This window comes from Onychostoma macrolepis, chromosome 25, assembly GCF_012432095.1.
Source record: "Onychostoma macrolepis isolate SWU-2019 chromosome 25, ASM1243209v1, whole genome shotgun sequence".
Classification (NCBI taxonomy): domain Eukaryota; kingdom Metazoa; phylum Chordata; class Actinopteri; order Cypriniformes; family Cyprinidae; genus Onychostoma; species Onychostoma macrolepis.
This window is the reverse complement of record NC_081179.1, coordinates 9,431,564-9,446,043: the sequence shown is the minus strand read 5'-3', so window position 1 is coordinate 9,446,043 and position 14,480 is coordinate 9,431,564. Positions and strand designations below refer to the sequence as shown.

Below are 14,480 nucleotides of genomic sequence, written 5' to 3'. Positions count from 1 at the left end.
CTGTGTGGGTGAATTCAACCCAAAATCTCCCTCCTCAAATTCCCTTGAAGGGATATTCCCTTCACAGAAGAATCTCTATAAAGTCTGACAGCCTGGACAATGAGCCACACAGCAGCAAAGTCCAGCTTGAGTGCTTTACCTCTAACAGACTCTCTGTACATCAAGCCAATCTAATCTAAGAACAGCCAAAATGACCGCCTCTCGCTTCGTCATTTTCTCCGCAGTGGTGGTGCTTCTGTGCGCAGTTAGCCTCAGTGAAGGTAAGATGAAGGAGAAAGACAAATTAACATATTGAAATACAAGATGATTTAAAATATGTAAAACATTTAATTAAAGTCTGTGCAATGTACAGTCTAGTTGTATACTGTTTTAACAAAAACTTGGTTGTATGTTCTTTAATCTAGGTCTGCGTATTGGACCACAAAGATGCTGTTTTTCCTTTTCATCCCGTCCTGTGCAAGCCAAAAGAATGGTTGAATACAGCATGACAAGCCAGCAGTGCCCCAAAGAAGCCGTGCTGTAAGTTTCCCAAGAATATATATCTGTTTTTGTGTGTGTGGGAGAAAAAATACAATAGTATTATTATTAAACACATTTTTATATCTGTTGTTTTTATATGTTTGTTGTATTAAAGATCGTTATTATTGTTATGTTTAAACTGGTTTGAACTCATTTGACCAACAAAGCAATTCCTTTATGTTTGATGGTATTGAATTTCTCTGAATACAGGTTCAAGACTGTGAAGGGTCATTATGTGTGTGCCAAACCCACTGACTCATGGGTACAGGAGAACATCAAGATCATTAACAGCAGGAACGTCGGAAGCCAGGGGTCCTTGTAATCATGTTGACCTGCGTCCTCCAACTTCTGAACCATTTTGGAAGCACTGGACAAGTGTGGAGTCTTAGCAAAACTGAAGAAAAAAAAAATTGCAATTATTGTACTCGCCGACAAATGCATTGTCACTAACTGATCAGCATATTGAAGCTATGGGGTTCAGAACAATCCAGAATGTATGTTGTTTGAATTGTTTATCTTTTTCGACTCGTCAGTCATTTGTCTTACTAATGTATTTCTAAAAAGAGTGTTTTGCACTGATAGATAAAGTATTGCAGCTTATCCACCTATAGTTTAAAGTATAAACTAGTTTATGGAAGAACATGAAATAAATCTGAATATGTTTGTAATGTGTCATTGAAGACAACATAATTATGATGAAGATCTGTTTATGTAAGTTTTTGCAAATGTAACCTCCTCACAATAAAGGCACTTTTAGGTCTCTATTTGAGTTTTTTGATTCCATTTGTGTAAAAATAATCATGCGTTATCTTTCGCCATGATTCACACTGTTCACACAGAGGTGGTCAGGTTTCAAGATTTCTGTACATTTGAAAAAACGTTAACATTCGTGTATTTGCATATAGGCCAGTGGCGTGCACAAGGGGGCTCGAGCCCCTGCCCCTTTGAGGTCCGACGGTAAAGTGCCCTTGCGGTCCGGTGCCCCCGGTCTGCGATTTCTGCCGAGAGTAGAGGTGTTCGATATGACGATTTTTGATCGTGGACTATAAAAATGTCTCCACGATTTGCTTTTTTGAAGAAATATCGTAGTATCGTACTTCAGCGCGCATTCTATCAGCTGCAGTTCTGGCGCCGCCGTCTCAATGTACTGTACAACACCACATACATTCACATCAGTGTTAACTCAGCGGTAGAGTTACTCTCACGGGACACTGCACTTATTCGCAGTCACCAAAAGTACATTATCTGCATCTGCTTCAAAGACTTACTGGTTAAACGTTTCACTCAGTGTGCTGTTCTGACGAGCGCCTTTTCTGAGCACATTCACCCAAAGCGCGTGCTCCAAAAAGCCCGTCAAACAGCGCCTGATTACTGAACTAAGTTATGTTTTGTGCTAATACTGTCAAAACACACCAGGTTTATGTATAGACTCAGTTAGTTATGTCTAAAATGAAGGTAAACAGCTGAGAGAAAGGCATGCGTGCCTGTATATTAGATGCGTGCAGGTCTTAAAGGAACAGTACTAAACATGCTGCCGACTGTAATTAAAGGGATAGTTATTAAAATTGTAATTCTGTCATTATTTACTCACTCACATGTTGTCCCAAACCTGTATTAATTTCTTTCTTGTGCTGAACACAAAAGAAGATATTTTGAAGAATGTGGCTAACCAAACAGTTGCTGGTCCACATTGACTTTAACAGTAGGGAAAAAAAAAAATACTATGGAAGTCACTGTAGACCAGCAACTGTTTGGTTTTCCACATTCTTCAAAATAACATTTATTTTCAGCAGAAGAAACTCGTTCAGGTTTAAAACAACTTTTGAGTGAGTAAATGAAGGTATAAAAATCAAACACTAGCCTATTTTAATTTTGGGGTGAATTATTCCTTTAATGTTAATAAAACACCAAACACAAAGAGAAAAATCACTCACTACTCTTGACTGAAAAACTTTAATACAGATGCTATACAATCTATACAGTGTTTTATTTTTATATTTGTTCATTATTGTAGACTACCTGAAAATAAAAGACTGTTTATTTTATTTGTATATTATGTGTATTTGTAATGTGTATCTTTGCTCTCATTTTTTAATAACAAAGATAAAATAATGACAACGATTTTTATCTTCACCCACTTTGGCCTAAATATCCGCCATACTTTTTTATATTTTGTTACCTTGAAAGGCTTTGTCTTTATAACAGGGAAATTAGTTTGGCTGTACTGCTCAAACAACTTGCAAAATAGAAAATCCAACATGACAAAGAATTGTGATAGTATTGTGAATTCCCCCACACACACACACCTTTTGCCCCTGCCCCTCTGGAGGTCTGTGCACGCCACTGATATAGGCTGTTTAACATGCAGCCTGCTTAAACTTTATCTGTGGAAATGTTGCCACGGGTGTCCCTTCGTTGTCCTGCAGGTGCTGTAAGCTATTTTTTATAGAAAAAGTTGTAAAAAAAAGAATCTGCTCCCTGAAGGTTTCACTAAACTAACAATCCTAACATATCACGCAGGTCTGACAGACAGCAACGCCACCTCAGAAACCTTGTGAAACATTAAACTGAGTTAATGCCTAAATAATACTAATGCATGAAATAACCGTTAAAGCAGAAATAAGAACGGTGTAAACGGCATCTCTGATTCAAACTCGCTCATCGTCAGCATCGTCAGTCCTCTCCGCATTGGATTATGGGAAATAGTGCTTCAGCGAGTGTACATCAGTTCTTCAATAGATAAGCCGCTATATGTAAGAGCAAGAGCAAGTTGCAGGCGGTTTTTACAACCATCGGCTGTGCAGGATTGTGGCATCTTTGAATATTATTTTAATATTATGGTGAATGACATCAAGCTGACACTGCAAGATCTACATCTATGGGTTCTACACTCAAAATCAGAGTGGATTGTGGGTAAAAAGTATTGAACGAATGTAGGGAATGAACTCATTCACTCAGACTTCGGACAGCACTACAAAATGGCAGACACTCGATAAAGTGCAATATATAGGGGACAGGGAGCAGTTTCGGACACATCTTTGTAAACAGTACAAAAAAGTAGATGCAGGCCTCTGTCAGATTAGCCAATCAAAAGGCCTTTTGAGGTGCTTTATGCCTGTCAATCAATTAGCGCATTCAAGGAAACAGTCCATATATGAAAAGCCGGAAATGGAAAGATTATAAATTTAAAAGTTTGGATAGTTTATCATCAAAGACGTTTTAACCGGCATAAAGGCTGAATAAAATAAAAAAGACCAAAAGCAATGAGACAAAAAAGAAGCAAGATGAGATTGAGTGAACACTGAGGCTTTTCATCGCTGGACGGATCTGAGTGCTTTAACACGCTTAAAAAAATGTAGAAATGTGATTCTACTTGACAGGCAAACATACGCTGGCATGGTTACATCTGGCAGAAGTTATAGATTGGGTACGCTACAACAACAAAAATAAATCATACGAAGACAAAAAGTAGATTCATCACTGATTCATATTTTATCCACTTCCCTCAGACTCTGAAACTAAACAGCATGTGAATAATGAGGCAAGCATTGTTTACTTAGGCCTAATAATTGCAACTCATCACTGGTCACAATATTTTCCCCTGACTGTACATCATTAATAACGCAGTTTTTTGGGGGTGTTAAAATTGCACTGTAAACCAGACGGAAAGTTTGGAAACAGTTTGTGACCTTATGCCTCTGACGTACAGTGTTTTCAACCACATGTGTTTGTGGTCATGCGTATTCTGTTGTTGAACTTGAGAAGGTGTAATCTTCAAATATAACACAGTTCAGTTCTCTTTTCTGCCTGCAAATACACGTCATGTTGGTAATAGGAAGTGACATTGTCCATTTTAGATCCAGATACTGTATGTACGTAGATGACTGTGTAATTTGACCATGTAGAGGTAGTGGGATTAGGATTCAGGATTAGTCTCTGAAAAACTACAGAGGTATTTGGGTCTGACGGATTTTGAGGGCTGATCAGTTAGCCTAACATAAGGGCTTTCAAACTTTTTCAGACCAAGGACCCTTTAGAGTTATTTTTTAAGCCTATCCTCTAATATTCTTATATTACCATATGAATGTATCTACATTATTTACATTACTGTATATACTGTACTTGTACATTAGGACTATACATTCTAATGTTACTGAACGCATTTAATGGTAGGGAGACAACAAAATATTTCAATTAATTGTAGTTTCTCAAATTTATTTGTAATGCATATTTTCATCAAGTTTAGTTTAATATCAAACTATAGTAGGTCTAACACAAAACTGATTATGGAGTTGAGCTTCATGAAATTCTGAAAGTGTTAAATAGTTTTGGATATTATGCAAATAGAACACCTTCACATTGGAGTGGATTTCAGCTTTTAAGAGGAAAAAAGGAAGCAAGATTAATGTGTCTGTGTAGATGCATGTGGTTTTGAGAAGTATGATGGGTGAGAAACATGTTGTTTCTTTTGTATCGGCAGCACAGACTTTAGACCTATCTGAGTCCAGGAGCAATTCTTAAATCTGTTCTAAAACCCTCTTCAGTTCTTCTCGACTGACCTCTGGAGGTGGATTTTTATTTGTGAATTGTCTAAATACTAAATTCACTAAAGGCAAACGTGTTTTCAGCAACACGTTTCTCTCTCTCTCTCTCTAAAATGATGATCATCAGTAACACAGAAACAAAGTATATGTGGTTAGTTATCCCTAAACCTGTTCTGCAGTCCTTTACTGCCACCTACTGATGAAAGTTTTAGGCTTTTATTGGGAAACAACTCTAGCCTACACAAAATATTATGTGAAAATGTTTGCCCAAGTTATGTTAGATAATACCTTTATCTAATAGTTTATGAATGCAATGGCCAATCAGATGCGTTCAGATGAGTCATCGCTGAAACGCGGTGTTTTGTTCAGGGCGCGCGCTCTCGCTGACCGAATTCTCCTCTCTCAGGCGATTTCTCATCAGAAACAACTAAGTGTAGAAGTGCGCACGATGTAAGTAAGAGATTCATTTCACAGTGCAAACAGCTTCAGTGATTATAATGGGAGTTTTTGAGACTGAAGTCTTGATAATGAAATGATAATGTTCTTTGATAATGTAAATGTCCTTTGCTGTGTTTCTGTACAATGATAACGTTAGCGTTATAATTAGTAACTTACAACGTTTCAAATCTATTAAATTCACGTTAAATAAAAAAGTCAGTCTTATAAAAAATATTTTATGGCATGACATCCATATGTAGTAGGTAAAAAGATGGATTTAATGGGTAGTTAATAGAACATTAGGCGAATTTGCTCATCGCTCGTTATAGATTAACTAACATAAAATATAAAGGTGCAAAATTAATTTACTTACAGTTTAATTACTGGAAATATTTCGAATAGCCCAAAAATTTAGTAAAACATGCACTGCTGTGCTGGAAAAGAATGAATTTGCATTTAAGTCCATCCATCCATGTAGTCAAGTAGTTATTACCCTGATAGCACACGTACATCTCGGAGACGTCTGTTTGATGTCTGTATTTACATCTGCAAGATGGATTTTTTAGGGGGTTTGCTCATCTGCAATAGGTCTATAGGATGTTTCCTTTTTTGCAAGATGTTGATGAACAAAGCAAATTCCTTTGGTAGTAACGTTTATGTTGTTGCGTTGAAACAGTCTATAACAGTACATTTCCAGACACATAATAATAATGATTTACTCTGACTGAAAAAACAAACACACATTTTATAGTGAATGTAAACTCACAAGTACAACCCGAATTCCAGAAATGTTGGGATGTTTTTTAAATTTGAATAAAATTAAAACTAAAAGACTTTCAAATCACATGAGCCAATATTTTATTCACAATAGAACATAGATAACATAGATGTTTAAACTGAGAAATTTTACAATTATTATGCATTAAATGAGCTAATTTCAAATTTGATGCCTGCTACACAGGTCTCAAAATATTTGGCACAGGGGCAACAAAGGGCTGAAAAAGCAAGACATTTTGAAAAGATTCAGCTGGGAGAACATCTAGCAACTAATTAAGTTAATTGACATCAGGATTGAGTGAGCTGAAAGCTCATTGTGTCGACTCCGGTGCAGGGGAAGACAAGATGTCTCTGATTAAGCGATTGAGGCGTTTTGTTGTTGGATGTAATAATGAATATAGCAGTCCTCATTTACTCCCTACATATGAGCCACTGAAGACGCAGAGGATTAACGCTACTTTCGTTTTGATCCCGATTTACATGAATGTTTTGTTCACTTAATGCTGAGCTTGACAGGCCTGAAAAGAGGAAGCTGTGTGTTTTCCTGAAACATGTTTTCAGTGAATCAGAAAGAAAAGTACTCAGAACATTTTCCCATGAGTGACAAAACAGCAATAAGGACAAGGAAAGAATGAACTAAAAACTACTCTCATGCAATATTGATACTCAGAAATGGGTCTATCAGAATGTCTTTATGAGGAATACGTGTATGTGAAGCTGCTCAGACATTATTCTAAACTAGGGGTGAACTAGGGTCAAACTAGGGTCAACGTTAACGCATGCGATTAATCTAAACATTTTAATGCGTTAATATTTTTTTAGCGCAAATTAATCGTTTGATAAGGTTTGACCCCAACTTCTTGCCATCATTGCAGTGCGGAAGGTTATCTATCATTGTGTGATGAGGGTACAGCAGTGTTGCCAGGGAAGCGGCACAAGTGGGCTATTTTAAAAATACAGTCACGGGAAATATTACAGAGTCGTGGGTTGCTGTTTTTTGGGCAACTTTTATAATGTATCACGGCCGCCCAAAGTGTATATAGACAAATAAAAATGAAAATAGATCCTTTTACTAATGTGTATTATACTTGGAATGTATACCTGGCAGCTTAAGAACGGAGAGACGGTTGTAGCATCACAAACAACATGAGTTTCAGCCAGAGCAGCAGAAATAAACATGACAACAGCCACTATAGACTATATAAGATAATAAACACACGATTACGATAGGATATTTGTATGATTGATTTTCTTGAGGGAATGTGTACATCTGAAATGCTAATTTGTGCAACGATATAAAAGACTATAAATAGCACATTTTAACAACAGTAAACGACCAAATTCCACATGTGATCGCAAAAGGAAGTTGGCGTGATATGGCGTGAACGCACCTTACAAGTTTTTGCGTTTTCCTCGCTCAGAGTTACTCTCAGATTGGTCCTGAATCACTTTTAAGCTAATGCTGCATTCACGCCATATCGTAATAACCGTAATTACGAGATACCAACTTGTAAAAAGCGGTCACGTCCTTGCAGAACTCGTAATTACAACTTGTGAACTGGGAGCTTTCTGAAAGCTACGGCTTGTACCACGTGACCGCTACACCTAACGCGGAACCAGAGAAAAATGCCGGCGCTTTCAAAGAAAGCTATATTACTGCTCTAAAAAAAGAGGAAAATAGATGCATGTATATAGATACTATAATGTACTATAAAAAACATACCGTGTTCGTACTGTTATTTTGTTGTTGTTCTCAACATTCTTTCGCGGGCTCATTTTGTTGACTGTCGCTATAGAAACAGATAATCCCCAGTTGGAGGACTTGAACAGCCCCGAGTTGAACGTCACGTGTTGTCATCTCGGAATTACGATATGGCGTGAACGCAGCATAAGACTCCTAGTTAGAATTTTTTTAAGCTAAATTAGGAGCTCTCTAAAAGGATTCTTAGAATCTTTAAGAACACGGGCCCTGATGTCTGTGCTGTTCCCGATGATCTTCTGCTATGAGCAGATGAATTCAGAGCATGGAGGGCTTTTATTTTGAATCAAGACAAAATATATTAAAATATTGTTTTTTTCAGTCAATTTATGGCAGGTTTAGTTTCATTTGTTGCAATCACACAGGTTTGGCTAATGTTGGTTTTACACCCATTCTCTCCTAAAACTATATATATACACAGTGGGGCAAAAAAGTATTTAGTCAGCCACCAATTGTGCAAGTTCTCCCACTTAAAAAGATGAGAGAGGCCTGTAATTTTCATCATAGGTATACCTCAACTATAAGAAAAAAAAAAAATCCACAAAAAAAAAAAAAAAAAAAAAACACATTGTAGGATTTTTAAAGAATTTATTTGCAAATTATGGTGGAAAATAAGTATTTAGTCAATAACAAAATTTCATCTCAATACTTTGTTATATACCCTTTGTTGACAATGACAGAGGTCAAATGTTTTCTGTAAGTCTTCACAAGGTTTTCACACACTGTTGCTGGTATTTTGGCCCATTCCTCCATGCAGATCTCCTCTAGAGCAGTAATGTTTTGGGGCTGTCGCTGGGCAACACGGACTTTCAAAGATTTTTGATGGGGTTGAGATCTGGAGACTGGCTAGGCCACTCCAGGACCTTGAAATGCTTCTTACGAAGCCACCCTTCGCTGTTCGGGCGGTGTGTTTGGGATCATTGTCATGCTGAAAGACCCAGCCACGTTTCATCTTCAATGCCCTTGCTGATGGAAGGAGGTTTTCACTCAAAATCTCACGATACATGGCCCCATTCATTCTTTCGTTTACATGGATCAGTCGTCCTGGTCCCTTTGCAGAAAAACAGCCCCAAAGCATGATGTTTCCACCCCCATGCTTCACAGTAGGTATGGTGTTCTTTGGATGCAACTCAGCATTCTTTGAGTTTTTACCAAAAAGTTCTTGTGATCATTTTGACTCCACAGGGTGAGATTGAGATTATCAGTGGTCTTGTATGTCTTCCATTTTGTAATAATTGCTCCCACAGTTGATTTCTTCACACCAAGCTGCTTACCTATTGCAGATTCAGTCTTCCCAGCCTGGTGCAGGTCTACAATTTTGTTTCTGGTGTCCTTTGACAGCTCTTTGGTCTTGGTCATGGTGTTTGGAGTTGGACTGTTTGAGGTTGTGGACAGGTGTCTTTTATACTGATAACGACTTCAAACAGATGCCATTAATACAGGTAACGAGTGGAGGACAGAGGAGCCTCTTAAAGAAGAAGTTACAGGTCTGTGAGAGCCAGAAATCTTGCTTGTTTGTAGGTGACCAAATACTTATTTTACCGAGGAATTTACCAATTAATTCTTTAAAAATCCTACAATGTGATTTTCTGGATTTTTTTTCTCATTTTGTCTCTCATAGTTGAGGTATACCTATGATGACAATTACAGGCCTCTCTCATCTTTTTAAGTGGGAGAACTTGCACAATTGGTGGCTGACTAAATACTTTTTGCCCCACTGTATATATATATATATATATATATATATATATATATATATATATATATATATATATATATATATATATATATATATATATATATATATATATATAAAATATTATTTTTATTTTTTCATCTTACCAACAGCTGTTTGGGTACACAACTAGTTTACATCCAGACAAAAAAAATGTCAGTGCTGTGAAGACAGTTTCACATTGCCCTCTCCCAGCCATTGTGTAAGTTTATAGGTTATAAGTTTGCTCCTTTATAGCTGAATTATATGATTTTGTGCATGCCGGCACTTTAAACAATAATTTTGAATGTGAACTTTTCCCCCTTAGGGTTACAACACCTAGAACTGAATTTTGTGTGAATCCAGATGAATCCTTGATTTATACTTTTTCGACTGTTTTTTAACCGTGGCAGCATAATCCAAGTTTATTTTGTGGCATGACTCACACTGTTCATACCTGCAGGGGTAGTTCTTTTAACTGAACTTCTTAAATTTCAAGCTCTCTGCAGAATTTATACAATCTTTATACTCAGAAATGGATGTTTATTTATACAAGAATGTTGTTTGGTGAAAAATCTCATATAATAAGGTGCCTGTACATTATTTTGGACACATCAGTGTGATGCCAAGTGTATAGTTACACAATTTTTTTCATGGGTTTGGCTCTCAGTCGACAGCCTTGAAGGGTTTTATTTGTGTTTCAGTTGTGAAATGCTGACTGTGTAGTGACGTTTGTATGGACAATACAAAGGTTAGTTTATTTTGGCATGATCATATAAGATGAAAATAAATGAGTGATTTAATGCACCAGCTTTGTACCACAAGAGGAGCTGTGGCAGAGCGGACGTGATTCTCCTGCTTCTTCATTTTCTCCTGTTATAGGCTTACAGGTGAAATCCGTAAATTAAAAAAGAAACCATTTAAAATAAATGATGCTTTGACTATTGTAATAGATCGTGAATATAAACAGTGGCATTAGACAATGATCTGTTATGTATGCAACACTGAAACAAGTGAAGCCTTGTGCATTTTTTGGTATCAAAACACAGCAGCAGTTTACATCAGGAAGTACTGTCAGTACACTATTATAACATGGCTAAACATTTCGACTATCTTATTCATGAAAAATGCATTCATTGATATAAATATTTACTTTTGAGAGATGAACTAAGGATTTTGAGCAATTAACAGGCTTTTGGTAACCCATTGTGTGATGCTGTTTGTATAAATTGTCTGGAGAAATGCACTTGCTTGTCTGCAAATGTTGAGGATGAATTGAGAAATGTACTAAAGTGACTGAGAAAGACTGTAATATGTGAAATATAGTTGAATTGAATACTGAATACTTGTTAATACCAGATCTGTTAAGCATTCAAATATAAACTAAAAAAGGCAATGTGAATGTAATGAAATGTAGAGGCAATACAATTTGATTATTTTTGATACTTATGATTCTAACTTGGGCTGATTGGGGTAAAAATGGACACTGAAATAAATGAAATGAAAATGTTAAGTACTATTTTACTCATGCTTTTGTAACGGTGTAACCTTTTGATTCATTGCATCAGTCTGAAGAAACATCTTGAAGAATGAGACGCCTGATCTCTGTGCTGTTCCTGGTGATCTTCTGCTCTGAGCAGATGACTTCAAGCGGTGAACGCTCTTTTTCAGTTTCATTTTTGAATGAAGAAAAAATGTTTTCAGATTATTTATGGTAGTTTTCATTTGGTCTCATTTGTTGCATTTGGTGATTTAAATGCTGGGATTAGTGTGAAATTATTAAATGAAAGCTTTTGTCTTATTTCTCCACATTTCAGCTGTCATTCATATTGATTCAGCACAATCTAAGTGTTGTGTAGAGTTCACTGATCTGAAGATTCCTGTGAAAATGGTGTCGACTTACTACTGGACCAGCAGCAGCTGTCCCAGACGAGCTATTGTGTGAGTATCATCAACATTATCTCATTTTCAAACTGTAAAGCCAATCTTTGACCTAAATCTTATTTTTGTTTCTTTCACATCAGGTTTCTGACAAAATCAGGGAGAGAGTTCTGTGTAGATCCAGAGACCGTCTGGGTGAGCGGCCATATTGATAAAGTGGACAAAAGAACAACAGTCTAAAAGAAGCTACACTGTTTCTCTTCGAACTGTGCATTTCATATTGTATATTCAAACCTTGTGCTATTTCCAATGTGTATATAAGTATTTTAATTTTACAGAATAATTTATGTGATTGGGTTCAGCTGTTTTAATAAAATATATATCAATGATAAAATGATCATAATATAGTAATGTTTTTATTCTCTATTCCATACATGTATATTACGGTAAATGTTATTAAAGTGTGTGTGCGTGCATGTTTATGTGGTTTATGAGGACACAAATTTGCATAATGGGTATGCCATAGGTATTAAATTGTGAAGGTGATTCATGAGGACACTTTCTGTGTCCCCGTAATTCAAAAGACATAAAAAATAGACTAAATGGTGTTTTTTAAAAATAAAAAAGCACAATGTTTTCTATGAGGGGTAGGTTTAGGTGTAGGGTCATAGAAAATACAGTTTGTACAGTATAAAAACCGTTACACCTATGGAGAGTCCCCGTAAACCATAAAAAAAAACAATGTGTGTTTGTGTGTGTGAATTATTATGAAGAAACAAAGCATTTGTTTTATATATCTCAGACCATCATGAATATTATAAATATGACTAAAAACAAATCCGTTTTAGCAGCACATTTCCTTTCTCATGTAAACACTTGTTTACAGTATAAACTATAGCTTTTGATATACTTTTGATACGTCTTTCATGGTACAGTCCTGCAGTCATAAACTTTGCAACAAATGTTAACAAGGGAAGGGAACTTTATTCCATTGTATGTGCATGGGAATGCACTAAAGTTTACTGTTTTGGGGTTAAAATATTGATAAGTCAAATCATTGGTAAAATAATTCCTCTTGATCCTAGGTTGCGTATATTACATATTTGTCCTCTGAATTTTAAAATCGCCAAACATGAAAGATTGTTGTTAATTCTCTGTTTGCTGGTAGCTAATAACTGCATGTTCTTGGAATAAAGAAGAAAGTGTGTGTCTCAATGGATAAAGGGGATGACCTCATGCCTTGCCTCAGAAAAGCTTCATGTATTTTGGTCCATCTGGAAAGTTTTCTATGACTTTTTAGAGAGTCTAAAACATTCTAGAATCTAGAAAGAGGTGACTCTTTTGTGGAACTGATAGACATTGAGAGTATATAGACAAGTATGTCATTGCTGTATTTTTAAGGGTATTGAGTTATCTTTCAGTTCAATTATTTATTATTGTTATTTTTTTATTTTTTTATTCAGTTATAATGAAAAATTGAACTGTTGTCTTAACTTATTTGAAAATAAAAATTGTTTGATAAAATAAAACAATTCCGTGAATCAGTTTAACTGGAGCTGAATTATTCTAACTTCTCTGTTAGACCAACAAGAAACTAGAAACAAGAAGTGCTTGTGTTTTCTTAGAGCAGGGGTTCTCGTTCCTGTTTCTGGTGGTCCAACATATTGCTTTAATCAAACACACCTGAAACCAAGGTCTTTGGGTTTATATGTGAGTAAGGGGTAAAGGTTTAGCACCTGATATTTGGTGACAGCACAATTCATATTCAATACATATTTGATAATAAAATGTTCAGATTTAGTTAATTTAATGCTGAGCTTGACAGGCCTAAAAAAGCAGAAGTTGTGTGTTGTTTTGCTGAAGCACGTTTTCGGTGAATCTGAAAGAAAAGTGCTTGACACATTTTCACACAAACGACAAAGCAGAAAAAGGATGAGGAAAAGGAAGAGTTAAAAACAGCTCTGATTCTGCAATGTTGATACTCAGAAATGGATTTACATGAATGTCTTTATGAGAAATATGTCTCTGACTATGTATATAAGAAGCTGCTCAGACGTTATTCTGGACACAACAGCTCTGAGATCTTCAAGCTCTACAGAACTTCTACAGATTCTTTCTGTGATTGTGAAGAAACATCTTGAAGAATGAGAAGCCTGATCTCTGTGCTGTTCCTGGTGATCTTCTGCTCTGTGCAGATGACTTCAAGCGGTGAGCGCTCTTTTTCAGTTTTATTTTTGAATGGACACCAAATGTATTGCATTTGTTGCAATTGGTGATTTAAAATGTGGTGACATGATCCAACTGAAAACTTTTGTCTTATTTCTCCTTATTTCAGCTACCATGGCACTTGATGGGGCACACTCAAAGTGCTGTGGAGAGCTCTCTAAGGTGAAGATTCCTGTGAAGCTGGTGGCGTCTTATTACTGGACCAGCAGCAGCTGTCCCAGACAAGCTATTGTGTGAGTATCATCAACATTATCTCATTTTCAAACTGCAAAGTTAATCTGAATGAGATACTAAACAAACTCTGATCTAAATCTTATTTTGTGCCTTTCTTCTCAGGTTTCAGACAAAAGCAGGGAGAGAGTTCTGTGTAGATCCAGAGACCACCTGGGTGAGCGGCCATATTGATAAAGTGGTCAAAAGAACAACAAATGCTACAACAACAACTGCTGCTGCATCAACAACTGCTACAAAAACACAAACTCAGTCTCACAGTCTAAAAGAAGCTACACTATTTTTTATTTAAAATGTGCATTTCATATTGTATATTTGAACCTTGTGCTATTTCCAGTGTGTATATAAAATATTTTATTTAAAGAAAAATTTATGTGATTGGGTTCAATTG

The 14,480-nt window shown here is 36.2% G+C and overlaps 3 protein-coding genes across 5 annotated transcripts; all 3 read left to right on the top strand.

The window, feature by feature from the left end:
* Window positions 1–1,283, top strand: ccl35.1 (chemokine (C-C motif) ligand 35, duplicate 1). Its single transcript, XM_058767557.1, has 3 exons — window positions 1–260; window positions 405–519; window positions 730–1,283. Exons 1-3 carry the CDS (start codon window positions 191–193, stop codon window positions 839–841), a joined length of 297 nt encoding a protein of 98 aa, XP_058623540.1. The 5' UTR covers window positions 1–190; the 3' UTR covers window positions 842–1,283.
* A 4,205-nt stretch (window positions 1,284–5,488) lies between these two features.
* On the top strand, window positions 5,489–12,108 carry LOC131533902 (C-C motif chemokine 4 homolog). 3 transcript variants are annotated; one of them, XM_058766381.1, is made up of 4 exons: window positions 5,489–5,513; window positions 11,320–11,404; window positions 11,569–11,692; window positions 11,776–12,108. In XM_058766381.1, the coding sequence occupies exons 2-4, from the start codon at window positions 11,341–11,343 to the stop codon at window positions 11,870–11,872; spliced, it is 285 nt and encodes a 94-aa protein (XP_058622364.1). In that variant the 5' UTR covers window positions 5,489–5,513; window positions 11,320–11,340; the 3' UTR covers window positions 11,873–12,108. The 3 variants fall into 3 exon arrangements, with proteins under 3 accessions (XP_058622364.1, XP_058622363.1, XP_058622365.1); XM_058766380.1 differs by lacking the exon at window positions 5,489–5,513 and adding an exon at window positions 10,532–10,641; XM_058766382.1 differs by lacking the exon at window positions 5,489–5,513 and adding an exon at window positions 10,936–10,949.
* Window positions 12,109–13,632: 1,524 nt separating this feature from the next.
* Window positions 13,633–14,458, top strand: LOC131533901 (C-C motif chemokine 4-like). The gene is made up of 3 exons (XM_058766379.1): window positions 13,633–13,840; window positions 13,968–14,091; window positions 14,195–14,458. Exons 1-3 carry the CDS (start codon window positions 13,777–13,779, stop codon window positions 14,379–14,381), a joined length of 375 nt encoding a protein of 124 aa, XP_058622362.1. The 5' UTR covers window positions 13,633–13,776; the 3' UTR covers window positions 14,382–14,458.
* The last annotated feature ends 22 nt before the right edge of the window (window positions 14,459–14,480 follow it).

Coding starts and splice junctions, on each gene's coding strand:
- ccl35.1 (XM_058767557.1), top strand. CDS start 191: ATGACCGCCTCTCGCTTCGTCATTTTCTCCGCAGTGGTGGTGCTTCTG. Junction 261..404: donor CGCAGTTAGCCTCAGTGAAG/GTAAGATGAAGG, acceptor TCTTTAATCTAG/GTCTGCGTATTGGACCACAA. Junction 520..729: donor TGCCCCAAAGAAGCCGTGCT/GTAAGTTTCCCA, acceptor CTCTGAATACAG/GTTCAAGACTGTGAAGGGTC.
- LOC131533901 (XM_058766379.1), top strand. CDS start 13,777: ATGAGAAGCCTGATCTCTGTGCTGTTCCTGGTGATCTTCTGCTCTGTG. Junction 13,841..13,967: donor TGTGCAGATGACTTCAAGCG/GTGAGCGCTCTT, acceptor TCCTTATTTCAG/CTACCATGGCACTTGATGGG. Junction 14,092..14,194: donor TGTCCCAGACAAGCTATTGT/GTGAGTATCATC, acceptor CTTTCTTCTCAG/GTTTCAGACAAAAGCAGGGA.
- LOC131533902 (XM_058766381.1), top strand. CDS start 11,341: ATGAGACGCCTGATCTCTGTGCTGTTCCTGGTGATCTTCTGCTCTGAG. Junction 11,405..11,568: donor TGAGCAGATGACTTCAAGCG/GTGAACGCTCTT, acceptor TCCACATTTCAG/CTGTCATTCATATTGATTCA. Junction 11,693..11,775: donor TGTCCCAGACGAGCTATTGT/GTGAGTATCATC, acceptor CTTTCACATCAG/GTTTCTGACAAAATCAGGGA.